Source organism: Poecilia reticulata, linkage group LG3 (assembly GCF_000633615.1).
Source record: "Poecilia reticulata strain Guanapo linkage group LG3, Guppy_female_1.0+MT, whole genome shotgun sequence".
Lineage (NCBI taxonomy): Eukaryota > Metazoa > Chordata > Actinopteri > Cyprinodontiformes > Poeciliidae > Poecilia > Poecilia reticulata.
Window position 1 is genome coordinate 17,807,117 of NC_024333.1, and position 15,241 is coordinate 17,822,357.

Sequence of the window (15,241 nt, forward strand, 5' to 3'; positions counted from 1 at the left end):
GCGCCGATCTATGTTTTCGCATCCACCTGAATAATGTGTAGTTGCGCCACTGGGGGAACTAATAACAGCACGGCAGTGACAGCAGCCGGAGTGATGTGCAGAGACGTAATTAGGTTAGCGGCTGCATGTGGTGGCTGGTGCTCGACTGTGGCGCCTTTTGGGATCCTGCGAGCTCCTCCTAATGCGAACCTTTAAACAATGCATGTCATTGAGATGCCCCTTATGTTATTATGAAAATTTGTGAGATAGACAAGCAAAGAAATGCTCAAGACACATTCATATATTTAAAACACTTAGATGACTATATTTAATAACAAGATGCACAAGACTGTTAAAATAATTTGTCTTCATTATCTTGATGCATGTACAGTTTTCGAATACACTCCTTAAACAGAGGACAAATGATGCAAAAACGATGACGCGTTAGAACACATGAACTGTACATCTACATCCGTATCAAGTAACACACACTCACTCTGATAACGCTCCTCACATGCACACCCGGATCTCAGTGGTTACTCTACGACTCAGTCGCTGTGTACCGTCCTGCTATCGCTGTCTCATATAGGAACTATAAACATACACTGAAGTGTATCACAGCTTACAGTGAAATATTATGTACATATATTTACTTTTTTAATAAAAATTAAAAAAAGGTACAAAATGTCTGAGAATCATCTTGAAGCAGAGACGTGCAGGTCTTCAGTTCTTTTTGTGGAGAAACTTCATTTTATTTCCTGGGAGGGGAAAAAAGGGTAAAACTAATTAAAATGCATTTTCAAAACTAACATAGTTTCGGAGATCTAAACTGAAACTCTCCACTAATAATATAGATTTAGGAAGTTCAGAGATGCAAAAAATGTTTGTAAGAAAAACAAACTAAGCAAAAGTTTATTTTTAACAAAAGAAACGACTAACAGCATGTAGAGCAGAATCTAAGAAAAAATCAGATATGTTCAAATGATAGCAGCAAGTTTAAAAAGTGAGTAAAGCTTAAGTTTTTAACAGGTTTCATTTCCATACATGCAGATTAGTGGTGGAGCATCACACAAAATGACAGTTCTGTAGGTATTCAGGTTTTAAAGTCGGGCAGGTTTTCAGTACGCTTATATTAAGAAAAAAAAAATCCTTCATTCAGTAGTAAACAAATCGCTTTTTTCAACTTCTGAAATTATTTTGATGTTATCTTCTAAAGCTTCAAAAAGTGGAAAGTAAAATTGGGTTACAATTTACATGAAGCATATAAGTAAGCAACAACAAACAGATACAGCAGATTTTACAGCAATGCAACTATTTGAAAACATTCAATGTTATAGTTGAAACCTTTTATGAATGTAACTCTGTCCATATTTGAGAATAAAACACATTTAAATCACTTTGGAGTTGTTTTTATAACTAACAGCAGAGCTTAGTGATCACTGGGAATCCTCTCTGTTTGGTGTCACTTCTTAAAGTTGCCCAACCGAACATTGCTTTGCGCCCTTTGTTCCACAAATTAACTCTGCATTTGTTCTATTATAAAAAGACGCTGTATTTATTAGGTACATGGGTGTACTGAACAAAAAGGTTTAGTACGCACATGTCCTCTTAATAGATATTTTTGGTATTATTACATATTGCTACACCCCCAATGCAGATGCCTTGGGAACACCTGACATTATATTCCAAATCAAAACATGAAGACAAACATCACATTTGTTATCAATAGGAAATGAGGAAAAATATTATGTTGTTCAAAGAAACAAAACTCTCTGAATATTTTTTTCCCCAATTATACATTTCTTAGTTTGTCTTCAGAAACCGCATGCTTGCTTACTGGTGTGTGTGGTCACAATCTTGTTGAAACACCAATTTTAAGAGCATTTATTCATAACCACAAAGACATTTGACCTCATCACATATTTTTATGAAATTATACTCATATATGATCGCAGGTATACATCACCTAGGCCTGATTCCATTGAGAAACATTGACATATGGTGGCTCATCCGCCATGCTTTGTAGTGTGCTGTGGGTTGAATTCAGCATTTGGGAATTGTTCGACAAACTGTCTATGATATCTTGACCGAAAGAGAACCACCGTGCTTTCATTAGTCCATAAATTCTTGTGCTACTTCTCTCTAGGTAAGTCAATGTGTTCTCTGGTGAATTTTAACATATTTTTCTCATATAGGTTGCTTCTTTCAGGCTCCTGAAATCTGAGACTTGTCTTGTCCAGAACGTCTGAAGCAAAACTCACCAAGGCCTTTGAGGAACTTGTTGACTCCACTCTGCTCTGTGTCTGGTAGCTCTTCCAGATACTGATCCACTCGCTGCTCAAACAGACCTGGCATTTTAACAGCAGAAATTCAAACAAAAAAAAAAAAGTTACGGCTCATCAACACCTTCCAGGAAGCTACAACCTCTTTGTTTGCCAGGAAGAATTCAGTGAAGCGAGAGATGTGTAGGTAAAAACATTCCTCCACAAGAGGGCAGTATCAGTACAATCCTTACTGCAGTCCAGGGACTGCTGGAAGTTCAAGAGAGGAAATCAGAAAAAAAGTGCTCAGCTCCATGAACTTGACAGCAACCCACCTTTAGCCCGTGTTTTCCTCAGCTCCCGGTCCTGAATGAACCCAGCAAACATCTGCGACTCCATGAAGACTCCCAGGAAGCGACGGATGCTCTTGGACGCCACAGACTTGCGAAAAGCCTCTCTTTGGAAAACACGCTCGCCACGTTCGTTCTGAGTGATAAACAGGGAGTAATGTCCCATCGTCTCCAGGAAGAAGCGGATGAAGGCCTCTGACACCAGGCTGTTCAATGAGTTATATTCTACATATATCAGGAAAACACAAAGAAGCATGGTAAGTATTCTGCTTGAACCCAGGAGATGAGTGAAAAGGGAAGATCTAAAGCAACTGGATAGTCTGAGTAGACTCTGAATTTTAAAAAATCTGTTTTTTTAGAGCTAAAGATCTCAGTCCCTAGCAACCCTTAATAGTTAATTGACCAATGAAACTTCGTTGTCTGCCTAAATGGGAGCAAGCGTCTTTGAACTGCAGAGAAAAGTCAACTGACTGTGACTGACATGCAGCAGATGTTACGTAACCTTGCAGAAAGGCATCCCGAAGCTTGTAAAGTTGCGAAACAGTTATGATACCTTCACTGCGACAGGTTTTTTAACTTTTCTGTAGGACATTAAAACACCAACGTAGCGGTCGGCAATGTGATGCTCTGACAAAGCAGATTCATCAGTATTGCTTTCCCCATTTTGCTTTAGCAGTATTTACTAATTCAGACAGAGTGTACTTCAAGTGTTGATTTAATTTGACACAAGTTATAGAAATTGTACATCAGTGTTAAATAGTTGGTCTAAATACTCTGTTATAGGTTTCTCTTTAAAGATTGTGCTTTTAAAAAACTGCATGTAGGCGTGAAAAGGAAATTTTGGTTGATATCACATAAATAAAAACAAATCTGGTTGAGGGAAACATGGAGATTTCAAGAGAAACGATTACTTTAAAATATTCAGTAGCAGCTGTGTACCTGTAATCAACCGAGACACTTGGATTATTGAGAAATCTCCAACAATTGTTGAACCGAGCTTGTAATAAATCCAGAATTGATTACTAAGAATAACTATATACCTGTAGAGTAAAACACAAGCCAGGAGATCTCAGGCTTCAAAGTTTTAACAATTTATGAAGGAAGAAATGTGTGTGTAGCTTGGGACTTTGTCAAAACTAGAGAACTCAATACGAGTTTCATCATCAATGTGTGACATAATCCTAACTTGGCAGCTCATCCTACACACTTCACCTCCACTACCTTCAAAATCCCATCTCTATGTCAAGCCTCTATGACAAACCGCATGAGAAAGACTGAAGAAACAATGTCATCTCCCAGCGAGTTTCCCAGACAGTCAAACTGAGTACAGACCAGCCTGTTGCTCCAATTAACCAGGAGAACATCTGCCTGTTAGATGATGACCTGTCACTTACTCACCTTCATCTGACTCACTGTCAGAGTCCTGGTTGATGATCTCATTCCTTTGCTCAAGCGCTTGCTCCAGAGCTGCTTGAAGTTTTCGTGGCAACAGCGAGGCCTCGTCATCCATCTGTAAACAGTTGAAGTCAGCAGAGATAAACAGAAACGACTGGAACAGACGTCTAAAAGATCTGCTCCAACTGCGAACCGCATGTTTAAAAAGGGCAAAATAAATAACACAATCCTCAGCTCTGGAGTTATTGTTTCTGTGTTGCTTTTGTTCAATACGAGCTGTATGCTACGGCTGATAATTGTCTAGTTTCAGATGGATAATTTTGTTTAACAAACACTACTGATGTAGTGATAAAAGCTAAAAACTAACAAAGTTATTTCACGTTTTACAGGAATTGATGGAGGAAAATCTGAGTGTGATTTAGCAGTACTGTTATCCTCTGGCGCAGCTCCTTCCATGAGTATTCATCACAATTTAACTGTTTCACATTTTGTCTTGTTACATCTACAAACGGTTTGTATTGTTTTTAAAAAAAAAATTTGCTCAATTTCAATATAGATCAACACAAAATAGTTAATAAAAAGAAAAAAAAACAACACACGACTGTGTCAACACATTGTTAGCTTAAGATACTTTGCTTCCAAAGCCATGAGAGCATTTTTCAATTCCCAAGCAATGCTAACTGGATTTAGGTCTGGACTTTGACTGGACCATTCTAACAGATGAATATGCTTTCATCTAAACCATTCTAGTTTTGCACTGACTGTGCTTAGGGCAATAGTCATGGTATAATATGAATCTCCGCTCATCTCAAGTCTTTTGCAGACTCTAAAGTTTGTTTGTTTTTTTTTCCATCTGTGTGGTTTAATCTATGTTCTCATAAACACTAACCAGCTGAAAAACAGCATACCCACAAATGAATGCTGCCACCACCCATTTTGGGGATGGTGTATTTTAAGGTGATGTCTAAGTGTTAGTTTTCCACAAAACATTCAGCATCTCAAGCACCTTCTTTCACATGTTTGCTGTATCTTCTACATACATGGTTTATGGTAAACAGTGAAAGTAACTTTATATTCTTTTCTTTTAGCAATTAATTTCTTCTTGCATCTCTGCCATGGAAGTAAAATTTGTGACATTCATGACTCGGAAGTTATCATTTCAATAGATTAATTGTCCCACCTGAATCGTAAATATCTGAAGCTCCCCCAGAGTTATTATGAGCGGGTGCTTCTCTGAGTCCGTTTTTGGAAAATGATCTGAAAAGTGCCATGTGGTTTGCTGAAAGCCTGGAAAATTTTAGAACCAAACCCTGCTTTAAACTTCCCCACAACTCTATTACTGACCTGCCTGCTGTGTTCCTTGGTTTTCATGAGGCTGTTTATTCACTAACGTTTTCTATCACAGTTTAGAGGCCTTCACAGGACATCAATGTCTGTCCTAATAGTCTATTACACAAAAGGTTTCTCATTTTTACCAATGAAACTGATTGCACTGGATTTGATTTAGGGGTAGTGGAGTAAAGGGGTCTGAGTAAACACATATGAAGAAATTGCCCAAGATATATGTGAAAAACAAGTTGAAAACCTTTTTTCCTTTTTGCTTTTTCTTTCTCTTTATGGTTATCCACTACTTTAGGTTGTTTTATCACAGAAAACCCAATAAAAAAAGTAAAGTCTGTAGTTATAAAGTACTAAAATGTAAATTAATTTCTTGGGATTTACTGCTTTTGCAAGGGACTACATATTGTTTTACATGATGGTGGTTTAAATGCAAATGTATGTGTACAAACCTGTCGGATAAAGCGATCAGTTCCCAGATCAACCATTAAAGCCTGAGTGAAGGAAAGAGGAGCAAATTAGTACAATTTCCATAAAAGGAGCCATCAGATAAGGCTTGGTACAAGCCCAATATATGTTTTCAGTCAACAGCAGGAGCTGAGAATAAGTTTTCTTTTTAGAAAAAATACAGATGCAAGCTACATGCTTATCTCAAACTGGGCTTCTGCTTTTCTTCAAAATATTTATTGGAGCTGAAACCAGAAACTGAAGGAGGGTTTCCCATTCTAGACACCAGCACTTTACTGGCTCCAGTTCCCAACACCACTTAGCGTCTCCTACTGCATTTCTGTGGCTGTGCATGCTAGTTTTGTACCAAATATGAACTTCTGGGTTAGTAATTTTAAGGTTCAGAGCAGAGGCGGGTGTCTGCAAGAGGAATGTCCCCGAATACTTTGAGCTGCTGTTACCCTTCATGCACCATTTAGTCTGCCATTTTCTTGATTAGTGGGTTCATCATTTTGGTTTTTGAGATGTCATCAAATCATTAAAACATTTTCTTCACATCTTGCCAGTGACATGAAGACAATTTAAAAGCTGAACACCAAATTCTAAGCACTTTATTGTTCAAGTCTTTAAAGAAAATCTGAAACTACATCAAAATATTTCTGTCTCAAAAGACATTAGTGTCTGAATAACATATTTCTTTGTCTAGACATACTGTAAATAATAATGTAAGTGAATAAAATAAAAAGATTTCTGAGATAGACTTCAGTCAGAGAAATCAAAAACCCAAGACCAGAACAATAAAGGACATGTAGGTTATATATATTTTATATTAATACAGCAAGAAGGATACAGACAGAGGAAACAGTCAAGACTTCTTCTACTCACTTCTTCTACGGGTAACTCTTTAAGCTTTGGCAATGAGCTGGACAGGAGTCCCACCAGGAAAGGGGTTGGACAGCACACGATGTCCAACATGGACGCTGGCAGCACTGGGATGAAGGTGTGTTGCCAGGAGAAGGGGTAGAGCAGCGCCACCACTGCGTGCATGCAGCTGGACAACGTGCTAATGATGGCAGAAAATTAAAAAATGACACAATGTTACAACTTTCACAGTCAGCACAGTTGCAGGTCCAATTAGGTTAATTGGTCTTAAACAGATATATTTACACAGACATCTGAGAATTTCTTAAATACACATTTTAATATATTAACATTGAGTATTTTTTTTATTGTAAGTTACTGTTTTATTTAAAATAAACAGTTTTTCATAATTTAAAAACAATATAATGGCTTTTAAGAATGACTCACTGAGTACAATCCATTATGGTGTTTTTCTAAATCAAATCAAATTTTTTTTGTATAGCACCTTTTAACAACAGGGCATTTCAAAGTGCTTTACATCCTAAAAACACAAAAGTACAAAATCATAATTAGGTTTTCTAAATGTTGTCACCTACAGTAATTGCTAACTTTAGTCTAAACATTGTTGTACTGTGTTTAAATGATTACTTCATCATTGTTTCCTTCACAACCGTAATGTAATATAAGGCTTTTAGCTCAGTTACGTAGATACTTCAATGCTTGTTTTCTCTTCCTACAACTCATTTCTGATACAACAGACTTAAAAAAAAACAGAGGGCGTTTTTACAAGCTGAAGCAGCTTCTAAAAAAATAAGTCCTTGTGTTTTCCTACTAGTAGTTTAGTTTACACTTCAAACCACAATGACGAAAGCCGGCTCCATTAAAATGCATCTTTGTGATCTTCCTGAGCTCCACTTACAGGGGTGGCATGGCCGTGGCATGTTGCTATAGTTAAGCCAAAGGCTCGCTGACGCAATAAGTAAAAGCAGGAGTTTGGTTTTAACGTCGACAGCTGCGGTACAACACGAAAATCCCAAATAGCGGCCCATCTTTCTCACGATCCGTCGCTTGTTGACAGTGGCTGACCCCTCCTCCTCTGTCTTCCACACAGCCTTCAGTTCATGTGTACAAACAGTGAAAATAAACTGTGGGTCTAATCGTGCACACACACGCGCGCACACACACACGCACTAAATCAGTATGGATCAAGAACAAGACCAAGGATCAAACATGGTATGTGATTGGCTCTATTTAAGGGAATAATTGTGAGAAATATTTTCCACAGTTACTGTCCTCATAGCAGCACACGCCGGTTCACAGTGGTTACTGCTTTTTATTTAAACTCATTAGGTTTAATCCAAGGGAAACTTAGCCGTCCTTAGAGAACATGCAGAAAACAAGGAGCAGAAGCAGAGCTGAGAAAAATAACTCCCTCAGCCTTTCGCACGGTGTTTACTCAGGCTACACGTTTGCCACGGTGGCTTTTCATCTCCTCTTCCCATGAGTCAAATTGCCAAGATTACAACATGTTTTCTTGACAGGCTAAAACAGAATTACTAAGCGAAATCCAAAGTCTACAATAACCGCAGAGATCGGGGACTTTTCTGGCCTCCTTCAGTTCACTCCGCTAACAGAGCATTTGCAGCTTCGCTTTGGCCAGCCTGATTTCCATTTGCCCGGGGAGGGCTTGATAATTTCAAACAGATCCTGTCTCCGGGGTTTGACAAGTTCCAACAGGGAGCGATGGGGCACAGATCTGAGAATAACCTTCGCCACAGGCTACACATGGCCCGGCGCTCCACCGATACCAAAAGGATCCATTACACTCATCCGCCGACCACAAACTCCTGGGAGAAAATGAACTTACAATGAAAACACTCTGCTCCACCAGAGGTTGCCACTCAACTTTGGAAAGAAAGAGGGAAAACCAGAATGAGAAAAGTTATATAAAAATAACAATAATTAAGTGAGTTCCATGCTTCCGACCAGGTAACAGCCAAGTAAATAACCAGAAACATCCGGAGATACAGATTTCAGCAGGGCCAGGAGGAGCAGAGATCTTCTTCCTTTGTAGGCGGTTATCAGTTTTCAACTTGTTCCGAATTGAAAACATAATCTAAAACATCCTAAGAAGTTGTAATTCTGCCTTGGTAAGTCATTAATCCCCATGCTGTACAAACATTTATATTTGCCTCAAATATAACGCATAGTTTAAACTTCCAGGTTATGTAACAATATGCTGCAGGAATTAACAAACCACCCGCCACAACCCACCCCCACACAGTTTTTGTTGAACTTAACCCTGTTGCTCTTTGCGACAGGCATTGTCGCAAAGAGCGACAATGCCTGGAGGGATCTTTTGGATACTTTTTTGGCCTGAGATTCACTAACCACCAAAAGCAAAAGCAAAATTACCAACAAAACTCACCCACAGCCTGAATCCAGGAGGCTGCTCCAGCCTTCGGTTCAGCTGACTCGAATAACCATCGAGTCAACTGAACCGGTTTTAGTTTGGCTTCTCCTAAAATGGGTTTAATTTGGTTCTGGATTTATCAAAGTCTCAAATTCAGCCATTGTTTAAAACAAATTTATAGTGAATGAATGATTAACTTTTTGTTTTGTTGCCGAATTGAAAATATTGAGTTTTTCTTGTGTTCTTCTGTTGTGTTAGCTGATTACATTCAAATGAATACAGACGAATCATAATGAACACTAAGATGTGACCAGTTGCAAGAAAAATAGACGTGTAGTTTAGCAATCCTGACGTCAGTGCACGTCTGCTTTGTGTTAAAGTAGGACAGCTAATCCTGACATATTATCTGTCATGGTTTTGTCAGGCCAGGCAAAATGTTAGTGAGGCTGAAACGGCAGATACTCCAGGAAAGTAAGTAGTCTGTGAATCCCGAAGGAGGAGGAGGAGGCAACATTTCAGTGTTTAAGGAGAAGGGACTTGGATTAATGCACTACGCTTACACTCCAGCTCATGTTTTGAAGGTCTGTACTGTGCAGATCACAGAACGTCTGGAATAAACCGGATCTGCAGAGCTCTGATTAGCATCTGTCCACATTTTTAACTGTGTTAACACGTCATATTAATACCATATATAAATATATGTCAGAGTTGACTACTAGTAGTCTGCTCTACATTAACTCATAGGCATAGTCTGGAGGGTTTTCGGGGACATGAACAAAAAAAACTAAAAAACATTGACTTGAATATTTCTTTGACATATCAATAAGCTTAGCTAAGCAACACACGTGACAATTATAAAGGCCAGTAAAGAACTGACGTGTGATGTTTTAAACAGACAAAACGTTGTTTAACGATCAGCTTCTTTCCATTTTCCATCCAGATGTTTGCTGATAAAAAATGACAGGTTTACAGGCTGTAATATAGCCATATGTTGTGTCGGCTGTGTTATGCGTAGCAAAAACATGACCTGCTGCCTCTGACACTCTGACTCAGTTTGTTCAATGTTACATTAAAATGACAGAAGAGGAAATATATGAAGATTGTTAAAACTTCAGGCCAAGATTGGATTAAAGGTAGCAATCAGCTCAGCGGCCATCATTGTTTGAATAATGCTCTTCACATCCGGAAATTAAAAGAGACATACATTTTTTAGACCTGGTTATATTTCAATATGGCTTCAGGATATATTTGATTTCACCAGAATGTCTGAGATGTTTCATAGCTCACCACTGAATGTTGCCTGAATAACCACATCTGTGTTTATGGTCACCCAATAGTTAAATGTTCATGGAGGGTCTTAGGTAGGGGTCTGAATTTCTGTCAGACAACAGCTGTGCCAAAATGCTCCAAAAAAAAAAAACTTGTCTGTTTCACCTCTTTCCATGCTCAAAATAACATCTGGTAAAGTACATGCAGACAGAGCTGCACATGATGTATTTTTATCCTTTAGCATAATGTTCTCTCTTTGCTCCCTGTCTCCCTGAACAGTTTTCCCTCACTTCCCGTCTGTGAGGACCTACAGCCACCAACTCTCTCATTCTGACAGCAGAAGCCGTTCGACACAAAGAAATTCTCTCCCGAAGGAACACTCCTAGTTTTTCCTCTTCCGATTAAGACCTCAATAGTGCCCGGATTCAGTCAAGTGTATCGGGAAAGTAGTGCGCAGGTGCATCACAGCGTCCGCTTGTTGTGCGTTTTATCGCTCACAGCAAATTAGACTGATGTGAAAGTCAGCTGGTAAAGCAGAGCACCTGCGGGTGAAGAGGGTGAGATCACTCCAGGACCCACGCTGAACAGGGGGGCCTACATAAAGCCACATTTAGGCTGGAATGAAACAACAGATGTAGGTTAAGCCATCTGCTCCAGCTGCAGCTGCATGCCATGAGGCTGACTGATGGGGAAACCGTGTGACTGCGGCTTTACGTGATGTGTTTCTAATCAAGTTGGAGTGTAAAAAATTGTACTCCTCCTACGTTCCATTATTAAGAATGAAAAGATTGGGAACTGCTAAGTGCTGTGGTATTTTGCAGAAATCAGTTGTTAACATGTCAGATCAATTGGTTATATAAGTTCATATTTTTAAAATGAAGACATCCATTGCAACTTGTGCACCATCTTTTCTACAGCTGTGTCTTCTTGTCTTATTGTTATGTTTAAGTTGTTTTCTTGCTAGTGTTCGTCACCAGGAGTACATAAACCAGATCATTTAAACATATGTGAAATATGTTTTTTCTGATCAAGTTTCAAAGGATGAGATGAATAAGAATAAATAATCTGAAGCACTGCATAATCAAACGTAAAGATATTATAGTAATGAGAAAAAGAAAAAGCAAAAACTGTATCCTAAGCAGAGTTTTATAAAGAGAAACAACTGTCACAGTGATACCCAAGACCTCCGGGAAAGTATTCTGCGGACTTACGATGCAAAAGTGAAACATTTTGAAGGGCGTTCATTTGCAAGTTCACCTCTGAAAGGTTGGAAAAAAAAGATGAAACTTAAGATTCTGAAGTTTTGCAGTAAATCTGATTGAGATGCTGCTGCATTACCTTAAATAGATCATTCACACCTCCCAATAAGACAAAATTTAAATAATCCTGAAAAATCATATGGCCTAAAGTTCTTCCATAGTGATGTGGACCTATAACTAGATATTATGCATAGGGAATAATTACTTCTCACACACATGGTTAGGTTGGCCGTATCTTTAATCGTTTCTTCCTCAGTCAATCCTGGCCAGACTCATCTTCTTTTGCACATACCGTTTTGTGGAACCACCTAACGGGTGGTGCAATCCGGACCTAGCTAGGTATTGTGATTTGATTGATTGGCAGCAGACGTCATTCAATGATTGGCCTGCGGATTTACGTCAACAGCATCCCAACCATCATTTTCAATCTGAGACCACCATAGTTAAGGAGATGCTGAGCAGCAAATCGATAACTATCAAATGTGGTAGAAACACACAAACAACGTCAATTGAACGGGGCAACCAGCAACGCACAAATACACCAAGAGATTTCAGGGAAACTGACTACCCAGTGGTACACATGCAAATTGGCATCATCAGAGTGTCAAGCACAGCTCCTGCATGCACACACGACTCCACCCCCCCCAACTCGCCCACATACCGAGGAACACTCTGCCAATGGAGACACACCCAACTCGGCTAGAACCGAACCAGACATTAACCGTCTAGTGAGACTAGATCTAGTAAGATCATAAATGTTTTTTGATAATCTCTTGGCAAGTATTTTTTTCCAAGGCAGTGTAGATGTTAATCCCAGCATTACCAAAGCTCGATGGGAGTTTGGAAGACGTTGTGATGACCTGGGGGGAAATAAGAGAATAAAAAGTAAAGCAAGTTGTGTGGGTTAACTCCAACTATTTTCAGACCGCAATACTGAGCACTAATATAGCTGGCATATATTTCCCAAATATTTTGTAGGTCAGTAAGAGATCATGCTCTGGTATACGTTGCCATAAGAATAAAAACAGGTAAAAATCAGGCTTGACAGGAGCTAAAGTGATGATGATCTGGCAAGAATAAATATAGACAGCAGAAACGATTACTGACACCGGGTGGGTGTGATGAGTGACAAAGCTGGATTACATGTAGGAAAAAGAAGGCGGATCAAACTGAAACAAACCAGGTTATAGAGAAACAGAGCACAGGAACAAACAAGTGGACAACTGGGTATTTTATTATAGACAATAACATTGGCAATCTGTCACACTGTAAAAAGAACAACAACAAAAACACACCCGCTTTAGTGCCTCAGATGCTCAGCAATAACATTGACACTGGTACAGCATAACAATGAGGATGACTTTAATTTATTCTATTTAATTAGATTTTTATATAATGATGGTTGTGATATTTGGAGATTTTTAATCCAAAGGCTTTTAATGCATTTTTCTGACAAAGTTGGAAATTTTATAACAAATTTGTTAGAAATCGATAGCCAAAAACTTCAAAATAAAATCAAGTAAACTTCTACACACAGAATAAAACTCCACCCTTCTGGTGATATCAGTGTCTTGCTCAACTCTTCGAAAACCGTAAACATTTCTAATGTTTACTGTGTGTCAGTCCCACTCAAGTTCACAGGGAAACCGGTTAAGTTGTTCAACATGGTTTTGGCTTTGAATCAGTTCTCCAGAGCACCCTCGAGAAAGTGTTTGTCAGGAACGGAGGGGAAGAAAAGACGAAGACTGAATCCGAACACACAAGTCTACCAGCATGGAGTTTATCCTTCATCACAAAAATGCATCAGTTTAAAAAAAAATGGATTAGAACAAATATATATGCTGAAGTGACATCTGCAGTACACATTTAGTTTGACATTTTTAACATAGCTCCGCCACAGATTGTTTTCCTGCAGAACCCCAAGGAGCTTTTTGTACTCCCTTTTCGTTGCTTCCCTAAACCTCTCAGATTTCACTTAATTCATCTCTGTGTTTCTATGTTAGCAGAGGACTTCCAGGACTTACAACAACAAGATAATACAACAAATACAAAGCCACTGCTACACGTCAGAGCAGCTTCCTGCTTCATGCCGAGATCAATGCAGACACACACATACAAGCTGCTAACTGTTCGCAGCTCCAGCCTGAGGACAGATAAGGAAGTTTGCCACAAAGAGAGAAAAATCTCACCAGGCACCTTGGGGTCAGTCAAGTTGAGCAATTACAGAGTGACAGAGTTGATGATGTGTTTATCTGATTAGGTTTCAAACTTGTTATTACTGGCAACAAGTGGCAGATGAACGCTTTAAGAGAAATTGTGTGTGTGTGCACGCTTTCATGTGAAGGCAACAAAACCTTTATAAAAAAAAATACAAGAGTTGACTGAATGCAGCTATTGCCTAACATGGCTTTCCTCTGCTGTTTTTTGCTTGCATGTGTACTACAAGTAACACGCACCAAGCTCTGCAGCAGAGGTAATTTAAGCATATGTAATGTGACAGAGTTCCAGAGGAGGAAGCTCTGTTATCACCAATGTCATTAAGAGTGCAATGAGGCTCTGTGGCAGCTCTCAAATGATCAGCAGCATGCATGTGCGCATAAATCTTTACCCTGCACGTCTAAGCACAAAGAAGTCACAGCACATATAATAATGTACAAAAAAACAAAGATGTTATCCACATGTTGGGTATAAATGTGATTTATTTTTGTGTGCTTTCATCTCTAGTATGTGTATTTGTGCAAAACTGCCAGGGAACCCTGTCTATCTATGTTTTTCTTAATGATAACAAAGAATGAGTAGCAGGATGAACTCACTTTTCAACTTCTTTTCAGTGGCTGGTGTCGCTCTTGTGACATCAATGCATTCAAAAAACAAAGTTAAAGACGGAGACGCTGAAAAACATACATATGTCTATTTACTTTTTGCTACTGATATGCTTAGTTCTTACAAGGAGGGTAAAATAAAATATTATCTCACTTCCACTGTTGTGTTGTAGACACATCGAACTTTACAAGAAGAAAGATAAGAGCAAGATGTCCCCAGGTCGCCATAAACGATGAGAAAATTGCTGTTATTTCCTTTGACTTTTTAAGTATTAATGTACATAAAGTATTTTGAAAGTAGTTGTTGATTATATAAAGGAATCGGTCTCTGATTTTTTTAAAATCCAATATCAGTCACTTATTGAGTTTTGGGTCTATTTGTTTATGAACAGCCCTCAATCCGACTACAACGTTTCACTTAAGTGGAGAATCTTTGACAAATTGAGAGTTTTCTTTCTCAGCCTTTCCGGTAAGAATTTGCTGTTGTGTATGAGAACATGATCCTGTTTATCACCCAATTCGAACCAAAATTCTGATACAGATTTCAAATTGGATTCTAGGTTATTTTGGTATTTGCAAAAGTTCAAGGTTGACTTGAACTTTTGCAAGATGCCCAGGCAACATTCTTTTGAAATGGCCTTATTGCCCTTCCGACATCAACAAGCAGCAGAAATTGCTTTGTGTATGTTATTGCTGATGTCTTTCCTTCTGGTAAAGACCGGATCATTTTAAGTACATCCTGACATGTTAAAACCTTGAACTGCAAGAAGGTTTCCTTCCCTCCCCCCCCCAACAACAACAGCATCTAGTGATTATAAGATATGATGTTCTTTAGTGCTTTGGATAT

At 38.8% G+C, this 15,241-nt stretch overlaps 1 protein-coding gene across 2 annotated transcripts in view; it reads right to left on the bottom strand.

Moving 5' to 3' along the window:
* Positions 1 to 279: 279 nt before the first annotated feature.
* The window catches only part of dennd2b (DENN domain containing 2B), a 58,094-nt gene continuing 43,132 nt past the window's right edge, over positions 280 to 15,241 (bottom strand). For both annotated transcript variants that reach the window (XM_008405249.2, XM_008405248.2), the window contains exons 15-20: positions 6,656 to 6,833; positions 5,776 to 5,817; positions 3,989 to 4,100; positions 2,576 to 2,815; positions 2,241 to 2,327; positions 280 to 737 (exon numbers count right to left, since the gene is read on the bottom strand). In XM_008405249.2, coding sequence (XP_008403471.1) covers positions 703 to 737; positions 2,241 to 2,327; positions 2,576 to 2,815; positions 3,989 to 4,100; positions 5,776 to 5,817; positions 6,656 to 6,833 — 694 coding nt within the window. In that variant the 3' untranslated portion in view covers positions 280 to 702. The remainder of the gene's footprint in view (positions 738 to 2,240; positions 2,328 to 2,575; positions 2,816 to 3,988; positions 4,101 to 5,775; positions 5,818 to 6,655; positions 6,834 to 15,241) is intronic.